General features: G+C 47.6%; 2 protein-coding genes across 3 annotated transcripts in view; one reads left to right on the top strand and one right to left on the bottom strand.

Annotated features, from left to right (window-relative positions):
- Positions 1–89: 89 nt before the first annotated feature.
- On the top strand, positions 90–5,726 carry RRP8 (ribosomal RNA processing 8). 2 transcript variants are annotated; one of them, XM_060176959.1, is made up of 7 exons: positions 90–339; positions 2,298–2,676; positions 2,862–3,324; positions 3,618–3,747; positions 3,946–4,052; positions 4,133–4,229; positions 4,428–5,726. In XM_060176959.1, the coding sequence occupies exons 1-7, from the start codon at positions 241–243 to the stop codon at positions 4,545–4,547; spliced, it is 1,395 nt and encodes a 464-aa protein (XP_060032942.1). In that variant the 5' UTR covers positions 90–240; the 3' UTR covers positions 4,548–5,726. The 2 variants fall into 2 exon arrangements, with proteins under 2 accessions (XP_060032942.1, XP_007527809.1); XM_007527747.3 differs by having other exon boundaries at positions 96–339; positions 2,298–2,667.
- A 4,792-nt stretch (positions 5,727–10,518) lies between these two features.
- DNHD1 (dynein heavy chain domain 1) overlaps positions 10,519–10,921 on the bottom strand; it is a 64,614-nt gene continuing 64,211 nt past the window's right edge. The window contains exon 44 of the mRNA XM_060176958.1: positions 10,519–10,911. Within this exon, the coding sequence (XP_060032941.1) occupies positions 10,561–10,911 (351 nt within the window). The 3' untranslated portion in view covers positions 10,519–10,560. The remainder of the gene's footprint in view (positions 10,912–10,921) is intronic.

The following is a 10,921-nucleotide window of genomic DNA, read 5'->3' as shown; positions in this document are numbered from 1 at the left end:
CCCCTGGCCCGAGCGGGATAGCCTCGGGCGCCTCCGCTCCCTCCTCCCCCCCCCCACGCCCTTCTAGCCCGCCAGTGTGTAGACTCGGTGGTTGTCGGCACTGCCCCGGCCGCTCTAGCCGCCGGGGCCTCCGCTCGCTGGTTTCCGGCTGGGTCTCGGAGGCTGGCGCCGGGGGGACTAGAAGACGCCGGGGCACGTGGAGAGCTGCTGGGGGCCCCCGCCCCGGTCCTCCCGCCCGGCATGTTCGAGGAGCCAGACTGGACCGAGGAGGCCCCGGTGGCTGGGATCGTTGGGCCTGTAGCCTCACGGCCTCGACCCGGGGCAGCACCGCAGACCAAGGTGAGTGACCCGCAGGGGATCTGAGATGCTGCTCTGTGTTTGCCGGGAGGGGAAGGTGCCGCGACCGACTGGAGGGCAGGGAACCCCGGCGCAGAAGTGACTGGAGGGCTGGCGGAATAACTCACTGGGATAATGTCTGCCACCCAGGTTCGAGCCCAGCCTCCACCAAGTTGAAGGAAGCTTTGGTGCTGTGGTCTCCTCTTTAACTCTTTCTCTCTGCTTCTATTATTATCATCATCATCATCATTATTTGGATAGAGACTAGGAGAAATTGAGAGGGGAGGGGGAGATAAGGAGGGAGAGAGACACAGAGACACCTGCAGCTCTACTTCACCTGCGGGTGCGGACCAGGGGCTTGAACCTGAGCCATTGCACACTGTATAGTGTCTGTGCTTCACCAGTGCGAAACCGTCTGGTCCCTCTGCCTGTGTCTTTAACAAAAGAGAAAGTTGGTTGGTAGAAGTTCGTGAAAAAAAAAAAGGATTTTTTTTTTCTTGGAGAGAAAAGGCTGTGATTGGAACGCTGAGAAGAGAAGGTGTGGCTTTGAATTTGGAGAGGCAGGATAGGAGTTTTCTCCTATTTTGAGAGTGGGCAGGAACCAGGGAAGTGGCACCCGAGCAAAAATATTATTCAGATTTGCATTTCGAAAAGGCTTTGACAGGTCAGGGAGGGAGATGACTGAGTGGGTAGAGTTCAAGACTTAGAAGCAGGAAGGCCAGTTTCTATTCCTTTAGCGCCACAAATGACAGAGTGGTGGAGGCATTTAGTTATATTGCAAGAAATTAGATTGGAGTCAGAATAATGATGAAGGGTTGTCTGTATACCTCTCCAAGAGAGGTTGTTGGGGAGAGGATACTGAGGCCCTCCAGGCTGAGTGCCAACCAGTTAGCCAGCCCTAAAGGCCTCCCTCCCCAGCCTCCCTTTACTCCTTTGCTGCTGTGAGGGCTGCTTATTTCCTCAGACTCTTCCTACTATTCAGTCAATCTCCCAGTATATTGCCTGCCTGCTTTATCCTTCTCTTTATTCCCTCAACCCAGTGCTACAGTTTCAGCTACTGGCCTTACTATAGCTTCTTCTTTTCAGTTTGTTCTCCACTCTGCAGCTAGAGGCATTTTTTTCCCCTTTTGTTGCCATTATTGTTTTATCATTGTTGTGGCTATTGCTGTTGTTGGATAGGACAGAGAGAAGTCAATAGAGGAGGGAAAGACAGTGAGGGGGGAGAGAAAGAGAGACAACCTGCAGACCTGCTTGTGAGGTGACACCCCCCCCCCCCCGCAGGTAGGGAGCTGGGGGCTCGAACCAGGATCCTTATGCCAGTCTTTGTGCTTCACTCCATGTGCGCTTAACCTGCTGCGCTACCTCCCGACCCTCAGCTAGAGGCATTTTTAATTCACAGGTGTGATCCTGTCACTTCCATGTCCAGAAACCTTCCTCCTTTGTATAGAAAGATATCAACCAGCTGGAAGCAAAAACCTGAGACTTGGGGGGAAGGGTAAATAGCATAATAGCTATGCAAAGAGACTTTCCTGTCTGAGGCCCCAAAGTCCTAGGTTCAATCCCCCACACCACCATAAGCCAGAGCTGAGCAGTGCTCTGATCTCTTTGTGTAACTTTCTCTCTATATATTTTAAAATAATTTTTATTTTACTTTTTATTTATCTTAGAGAGAGAGAGAGAGAGAGAGACAAAGCACTGCTCATCTCTGGCTTTAGGTAGTGCTGGAGCTTGAAGTGGGATCTTAGAGCCTTAGTTATGAAAGCCTTTTGCATAAAAGTGGGGATGCATGGTTTCTCTCAGAGGTTGGGATGGTGACTTGAAATTTCTTCAGGTTTCATGACAAGCTACTCGGAATAATGCAGCATCTCTGGCAGCAGTGGAACCAGGCCCCTGCCTTTTGTTATATTCCAGGCCCTGTCCGTTCTCCTCAGCTCCATTCGCATCCTTTGTGTTCCCTCCAGGGCTCCAAGCGTCGAAAGCTCTTGGCTACCTTACGGGCCTTGGAAGCAGCATCTGTGCCCCGGCAACCCCAGAGCCTGCCCGGCAGTGATTCTGAAGAGGAGGGGGAAGTGGAAATAGAAAAGAAGAGGAAACGTCCGAAAAAAGCCTCATCTGCCAGTAGTGCTACTAAAGTCAAGGAGAAACGGAAGAAGAAACACCAAAACCAGGGCTCACCCGGTAGTGACTCTGAGGATGAGGAACAGGGATGGAAGAAGTGTCACAAAGGTGCTCTAATCAGCAGTGACTCCGCTGAGGAGAAAAGAAAGAGGAAGTCCCAGAAACAGACCCCTTCAAACCTAGCCCAGCACTTGGCCAATACTGAACAAACAGGTACTAGTGGTATGTATAGCGGTGTGTGTGTATGTGGGGAGGGTGGTGCTGTTCATTGTGCATATGGCCGAGGTTACTTGGTATCATTAGGTTTGGAGCTAGGCAATAAAAAGCACTTTCATACAGCATGACTTGCTAAGTCTAAATCCAAAGGATCTTAACCCAAATATACCTTCCCGCTTCCCTCCCTGCAGGACCCTTCGTTTGGAAGAGTAATGCTACAAATGATACATCCAAACCGGGCCCCGAGGCCACACCCCCCAAGCCCCCCCATACCTTGACTCGCAAGCAGTGGCGGAACCGGCAGAAGAACAAGCGTAGACACAAAAACAAGTTTCGACCACTTCAGCCACCGGGCCAGACTCCAGCTACACAGACGCCTGCCCCCACAGAGGAGACAGAGGTGCCTCCTGCCCTCAGTCCAGACAGCCAGGAGGCACGAGCAGGGGCCCTACGAGCCCGCATGGCCCAGCGACTGGACGGTGCTCGATTTCGATACCTCAACGAGCAGCTGTATTCAGGGCCCAGCAGTGCTGCACAACGCCTCTTCCAGGAAGACCCTGAAGCCTTTCTCCTCTACCACCGAGGCTTTCAGAACCAAGTCAAAAAGTGGCCACTGCATCCTGTGGACCGCATCGCAAAGGATCTTCGGCAGCGGTGAATGGGGATTCGGTGCTTTGAGAAGTATTTCAGTATTTAAGTACAGGGGACCAGGTGGTGGCCATCTGATTAAGCACACAGAGTACTCAGTGCAAAGACCCACACAAGGATCCTGGTTCAAGTCTGCAGGTGTCTTTCTATCTCCCTATCTTCCACTTCTCTCTCAACTTCTCTCTGTCCTATCCAACAAAATGGAAAAAAATGGCCGCCAGGAGGCAAAAAAAAAAAAGTGTTTGGGTTACCCATGGTTCAGAACAGACCAGAAAATGATCCCCACCTTCTGCTCCCAGGCCTGCATCCCTGGTGGTGGCTGACTTTGGCTGCGGGGACTGCCGCCTGGCTTCAAGTATCCGGAATCCTGTACACTGCTTTGACTTGGCCTCCTTGGATCCCCGAGTCACAGTATGTGACATGGCTCAGGTAAACCTCTCTCTCTCTCTCTCTCTCTCTCTCTCTCTAGTCTTATGTATGTGGCCTATACTGTAGGCTCAGCCTCTGCATGTTAACCTCTGATACTGTCTTCTCCCTCTCCACCCCATCCTGGCATCCACCCCTAGCACTCAGTGCTGGGAGAAATCCTATACTCTGTGCTTCTTCCAACATTCCCCCTCTCCACAGGTACCTCTGGAGGATGAGTCTGTAGATGTGGTTGTGTTCTGCCTTTCACTGATGGGAACCAACATCAGGGACTTCCTTGAAGAGGCAAATCGAGTGCTGAAGCCAGGGTAGGAGCTCCAGGGAAACAGGTACGTGTATGCGTGCATGTGCGTGTGCCAGTCACTGACAGAGAACTTTCCACCCTTAGGGGTCTCCTAAAAGTGGCGGAAGTCAGCAGCCGCTTTGAAGATATTCGGACCTTTCTGGGAGCTGTGAGCAAATTGGGCTTCAAGGTCATCTTCAAGGTGAGGGCCCCAAGAAATCTATTTTTGCCACATGTGTGGCCCTTTCCAGGTAATGGTGTTTAGGTGATGATTGGAATGAGCACAGACATTTGTTCTGGAAAGGCACAGTTTGTGGGAGAACCCTGGACAGTTCTGAGCAGGACTTAGATGGAGCTGGGACAAAGATTTAGAGCTCATTTGTACTTTTCTGCCCCTTAGGACCTGAACAACAGTCACTTCTTCTTGTTTGACTTTGAGAAGACTGGACCCCCTCGGGTCGGGCCCAAGACTCAGCTCTCGGGCCTGAAGCTTCAGCCATGCCTCTACAAGCGCAGGTGACCTCTGGACATCCCCCTCCCTTTGAAAAGGGAGGCAAGTCTCAAACTCTGAATCTGAGCCTGAATATTGGATCCAGGCAGACTGTGAATTAACCTGGGATAACCTTCCATCCCAAGAATAATGATAAAACCTCTGGCTCAGCCCTGCTCGGTTGTTAAAGGTTCTCGATGGCTGTACAGAAGGTTTCTTGGTTCAGGCTGGGGGCTGGGTGGTGGTGCACCTGCTTGAGTGCACATGTTATAATGTGCAAGGACCTGAGCTTCCATCCCCACCTGCAGGGGGAAAGCTTTGCAAGTGGTGAAGCAATGCTGCAGGTGTCTCTTTTGTTTCTCTCTTTCCCCTCGATTTCTGGCTATCTCTCAAAAATTAATTTTTTTGCACTTGGTAATAGGTGCACTTAACATGGTACACTACCGCCCGGCCCCTGTCATTTTGTTTTCTTACCAGAGTACTCCACAGCTCTCCTTTACAGTGGAGCGGTTGATTGAAGCTATGACTTGAGAGCTTCAGTTATGCACGTCTTATACATAGCCACTATGCTCTCTCCCCCACCTATATATGCTCTTCTTTCTCCGGAAGGCTTATCTGACTTCTTCTTCTTCTAGCGTTTGCCCTTCTTCCGTAGCCAGTCGACAGCGTCAGGTTGAGCCTGATGTAAAGTTTCGAGACCTCCTTTGAATCTTATCTGACTGGCAGAGCCTTACTCATCACATTGTAGTCGTTCCGTACTCCATAGCTCCTATAACAGAAAATTCTCAAAGCACTGTACGGTGAGTGCAAATCCATGCCAACCATTTAAATACTGCATGGTGCTGTGGGACAGGGACAGCAGGTAGAGTACATACCTTTCATATGTGAAATAGGACTGCGGGTGTCTCTCTGTTTCTTTCCCTCTCTATTTCCCCCTCCCTTCTTAATTTCTGTCTGTCTCTTTCTAATAAATCCATAATAGAGAATATATAAAAATAGGGCTGGGGAGATAGCGTAATGGTTATGTGAAAAAGACTTGCATTTCTAAGGTATCAAAGTCCCCCGGTTCATATATAGGTTAATATGAGATTCATATATATATATTCATATATAGGTTAATCTACGAGATTCTTCATTTAACCCCCCAGCATCATTATAAGCCAGGGCTGAGCAGTACTCTGGTAAAATAAATAAGGATTTTTAAAATTATTTATTCATTTATTTATTGGATAGAGACAGAAGTTGATGGGGAAGGAGAAGCTAGAGAGGGTGGGAGAGATAGCATAATAGTTATACAAAGAGACCCATGTCTGAGGCTTTGAAGAACCAGGTTCAGTCCCTCACACTACCATACGCCAGAGCTGAGTAGTGCTCTGTTTAAGAGAGAAAAGAAACAGATACCTGTAGCACTTTGTTGCTTACAAAGCTTTCCCCCTGAAGATGGAAATGAGGGGCTTGAATCCAAGCCCTGTGCACTGTAACATGTGCACTCAATTGGGTGCAGTTGTTTAAAAACAGGGGGAGGGGGATATGCAAGATACCCAGAGTTATGTAAGAAAAAAAAAAAGACTCAGAACTTAAAAGGTAAAATAGTTGGGAAAAGGAAAATAAAAAAACCAGATGGGGAGTTGGGCCATGGTGCAGTGGGTTAAGCGCACATGGTGTGAAGCGCAAGGACTGGAATAAGGATCCCGGTTCAAGCCCCTGGCTCCCCACCTGCAAGGGAGTCACTTCACAGCTGGTGAAGCAGGTCTACAGGTGTCTCTCTTTCTCTCCCCCTCCCTGCCTTCCCCATCTCTCTCCATTTCTCTCTGTTCTATCCAACAACGATGACATCAGTAACAATAACAGTAATAACTACAACAATTAAAAAAAACAAGGGCAACAAAAGGGAAAGTAAATTATATATAAAATAAAAATAAACCAGATGAGAAGGTGAAAAGATTGGGCCAGAGATGGAGAAGTAAAACTATCAGAATGATAAAAAAAAAAAAAAAAAGAAGAAGAAGAAAGAATATATATATAATGAGATTCTTAGCTATCAGGTATCCTTCAGAGCCAGGCTCCCCCTAACTCAGCCCAGCTCTTACCAGCAGTACCTCAATCACTCCAATTCTGGAAACTTTCAGGACTAGCTTTCTTTAAGCCCATACCTTAACTTCAGGTGTCCAGTGCTGAGAGCCTCGAAAACATGATCTCCTGAGGAACTAAGAACATGCTGGTTGTTTAAGTACGGTCCATTTTATGGAACAAAGTGCGTGTGGACTGTGAAAGCTGAGGTTCTCAAGCTTGAGGGTGTAAAAACTTGTTACACTAGGTTTGTCAAGCTCTCCCCCAATTTCTTTTTTTTTTTTGCCTCCAGGGTTATTGCTGGGACTCGGTGCCTGCACTACGAAGCCTCTGCTCCTGGAGGCTGTTTTTTCCCTTTTGTTGCCCTTGTTTATTGTTGTTGTTATTGCTATCATTGTTGGATAGAACAGAGAGAAATTGAGAGAGAAGGGGAAGACAGAGAGGGGGTCTCTCTTGCTCTTTGTCTTCCCCTCCTCTCTCAACTTCTGTCCTAGCCAGTAAAAAGTAGAAAAAATGGTCTTCAGGAGCAGTGGGCTCATAGTGCCAGCATGAAGCCCCAGAGATGACCCTCAAGACAGAAAAAAAAAAAAAAAAAAGGACTTAACTGGGCAGGGGTAGACAGCATGGTAATGCAAAGACTCCTGCCTGAGGCTCTGAAGTCCCAGGTTCAGTCCCCCCACACCACCAGAGCTGAGCAGTGCTCTGGTAAGAGAAGGGGGGAGAGAGAGACTATTAACTAAGAATGAGCTGAAAAATCAGACTTGCAGCTTTTCTTTACTGCAAGACAGGGTACTCAGAAAGTACCCTTTTCCAGGGGTGGTAAGAACAGAATCATTGTTGGGTCTGGATAGCAGTCTGGCTTATGCTTGCTCAGCATCCTTTTTAGAGGTTCAGTGCCTCTGCAGTTACTGGTGCGCTCCAATTTTTTTTTTTTTTTTCTGGAACACAGTCCTAAGGGTACACGGCTCCAAAAAGAAACAGTGTGATCTTGGCAGAGACACAGCTGAGCTCCACACACTCAGCATTTACATAATTGCACAAAGCCCTATACAGCTTTGCGTAGAGGAGTGGCCCATAATTAGAGCTGGTTATTCCCAGGTCATGCTACCCAGGTGACTTCTGAGATTGGCCACCTGGTTCTTTATATTCAGCTACTGCAATAATTATTTTACTGGTCTAATTGCTTCCTCTCCTGCCTGTAAAGCAATTTATTTTCCTCACAGCCAAGTGCTCTTATTAAAATGTAAATCAGACATGTCACTTCTGTTTAGAATCCTCCAATGGTTCCTCAATGCTCTTGAGAACAAAAGACAAAACGTGTTCCCAGGACCCCTGATCTTATGCAGACCTCTCCCTCCAACTGTATGTTAACCTGCTCCTTCTTAGGAAGCACACAAACTTCCTAGAAAATTCACAGGCATTCTTTTTATTCCTTAAGCATCCCAGACCATTTCTCTTTCAGCTGTCCACACTAGCACCACCCTTGTTGTTGTTTAAGAAACTGAGTAGATATTCACCAAAATGTCCTCTTCCTGGACATGCAGTTCCATTGTACTCCCCAGATCCTGGCATCAGTAAAGGTCTGAGTAAGCAGTACTCACCCATAGAAAGTAAATAGGAGAGCTGAGTGGTGGCACACCTGGTTAAGTGTACATAGTACTAAGCACAAAGACGCATGCCAGAATCCTGGTTTAAGCCCCTGCTCCCCATCTTCGGGGGGGGGGGGCAGGATTTCACAATCGGTAAAGCAGGTGTGCAGGAGTCTTATCTTTCTCCCTCTCTTACCCCCCACGTCTCAATTTCTCTTTTGTCCAAGAAAATGGCCACCAGTAGCGGATTTGTAGTGCTGGCACCAAGCCCCAGCAATAACCCTGGAAGAATCAAGTGCAGGTACTATAATAATATGAATTGACCTTGGGGCCAGGCAGTGGCTTACCTAGCTAAGTGCTCATCTTACAGTGCACAAGGACCCAGGTTCACACCCTGGTCCCCAACTGCAAGGGGAAATCTTCACAAGTGGTGAAGCAGGGCTGCAGGTGTCTCTGTCTCCCTCTTTATCTCCCCCTTCTCTCTCAATTTCTGGCTGTCCCTATCTAATAATTAAGTAGATAATATAAAAGAAAAATTAAATAATGTTGTTATATCATGAAACTCTAAATAGTAATTTATACTCTTGGGTCTGGGAGATAGCATACTGGTTTTGCATGCAGACTTTCACACCTGAGGCCCTGAGGTCCCAGGTTCAGTCCTTGGCAAAGCTTGTAAGCCAAAGCTGAACCATGCTCTGGCGAAAAAAGTTATATATATATATATATGTATATATGTATATATATAAACATAGAAAAGAATAGTGATTATGAACAAATTGTTAACACAGTGACAACATCTTTCTGGAGTGAAAAGGAAATTTGGTGTTATCAGTTGGAGGAAAATAGAATTAGATGCTAATAGAGTTAGCCTGACAGTGATTAAAACAAGTCCTCCACAATCTACCTAGTTGCTTAAACCAAGAGTCATCATCCTAGATTTGTTTGTCCTTTTTCTCTGTTCTTCACATCAGTCCACAACAATCACTCTGTTTTTTGTCTCCAGATCATTTCCTAGATCCATTAATTCTCCATCTTTGCTGCCATGGCACTGGTTCAGATTAATTATCTCACCCACATCACTTCAGTAGCCTCTAAACAAACCCTTACTCAGAATTTTCTTCCAGCTATCCACCACTATAAGAGTCAGAATGATCTTTGAAAACTGTGAAGAAGGGCTGGGCTATCTCATCTGACTCAATAAGACAAACACAGACTCAAAATGAAAGGATGGAAAACTATCATACAAGCTAATGGACCACAAAAAAAGAAGAGAAAAAAATGGCAGGAACAGCTATTCTCATATCTGACACAATAGGCTTTAAAATAAATAACATAATCAAAGATAGGGATGGGCATTACACAATGCTCAGAGGATCAGTCAACCAAGAGGACTTAATTATTATTATTTTGCCTCCAGGACTACTGCTGGGGCTCGGTGCCTGCACTGTGAATCCACTGCTCCTGAAGGCTATTTTTCCCATTTTGTTGCCCTTGTTGTGCTTATTGTAGTTGTTATTGCTGTCATAGCTGCTGTTGTTGGATAGGACAGAGGAGGAAAGACAGACACCTGTAGACCTGCTTCACCGCTTATGAAGTGACCTGCAGGTGGGGAGCTGGGGGCTCGAACCGGGATCCTTATGTCGGCCCTTGCACTTTGCACCATGTGCACTTAACCTGCTGTGCTATCACCCGACTCCCGAGGACTTTACTATACCTCTTTTCACACTGTGCTTTTCCCTCAGCCCTCAGCGGGGCTGCCACATGCATATATATTTTTTTTTTTTTTTTTAATATTTATTTATTTATTTTTATTGTTGTTGTTGGATAGGACAGAGAGAAATAGAGAGAGGAGGGGAAGATAGAGAGGGGGAGAGAAAGACACCTGCAGACCTGCTTCACTGCTTGTGAAGCGACTCCCCTGCAGGTGGGGGCTCAAACCGGGATCTTTAAGCCGGTCCTTGTGCTTTGCGCCATGTGCACTTAACCCGCTGAGCTACTGCCCGACTCCCCTATTTATTTTATTTTTAAGAGACAAACATCAGAGCACTGCTCAGCTCTGGTTTATGGTGGTGCAGGGGATTGAATCTGGGACTTTAAAGCCTCTGGCATGAGAGTCTCTGCATAACCATTATACTATCTCCCCCGCCCTTTTTTTAATTACATCTTTTTTTTTTTGAACCAATAGTTGGCCTTTTGTGTGTGTGTGGGGGGGGATTGAACCTAGGACTATGGAGCCTCAGCCTCAGGCTTGAGAGTCTCTTTGCATAACCATTATGCTATCTAACCCCCACCATCACATTCTCCCTGTGCACACACCCTACATCCCTTCCACATCACAGAACTTTTGTCTTGAAGCTACACCAGCTTTATTGCACTCTGAGGGCTCAGAGCAGAGGTGGGCTGCACGCATAGACTCTTCGCTGGATACAAGCGTCGAGGCTGAGCTTGGTAGGCAGTGGCAGGTACGTCAGGATGTTCCAGCTGTGTAGCCTGGTGGTCCCCAGTGGCCCTTCCAGGTACACTGGACAGGAATACATAGTCAAGCCGGCAGGGTTTGGCAGGTCGCTGGCGCCCCGGGCCATAACGGTGACGCTGACTGGAGGCAGAGGGCTGGGCTGGCTGGCGGGACCATCCTGCAGAGCGCCAGTCATTGGGTCCCACTCAGCGTTGCGGAGCTGCAGCCCAATCAACAGCAGCCCTCTCTCCGGAACCGTAGGATTCGAGTCATTCACCACCTGAGGGCGC

The sequence above is a fragment of the Erinaceus europaeus genome, chromosome 17 (assembly GCF_950295315.1).
Source record: "Erinaceus europaeus chromosome 17, mEriEur2.1, whole genome shotgun sequence".
Classification (NCBI taxonomy): Eukaryota; Metazoa; Chordata; class Mammalia; order Eulipotyphla; family Erinaceidae; genus Erinaceus; species Erinaceus europaeus.
This window is presented reverse-complemented; position numbering and strand designations above follow the sequence as displayed.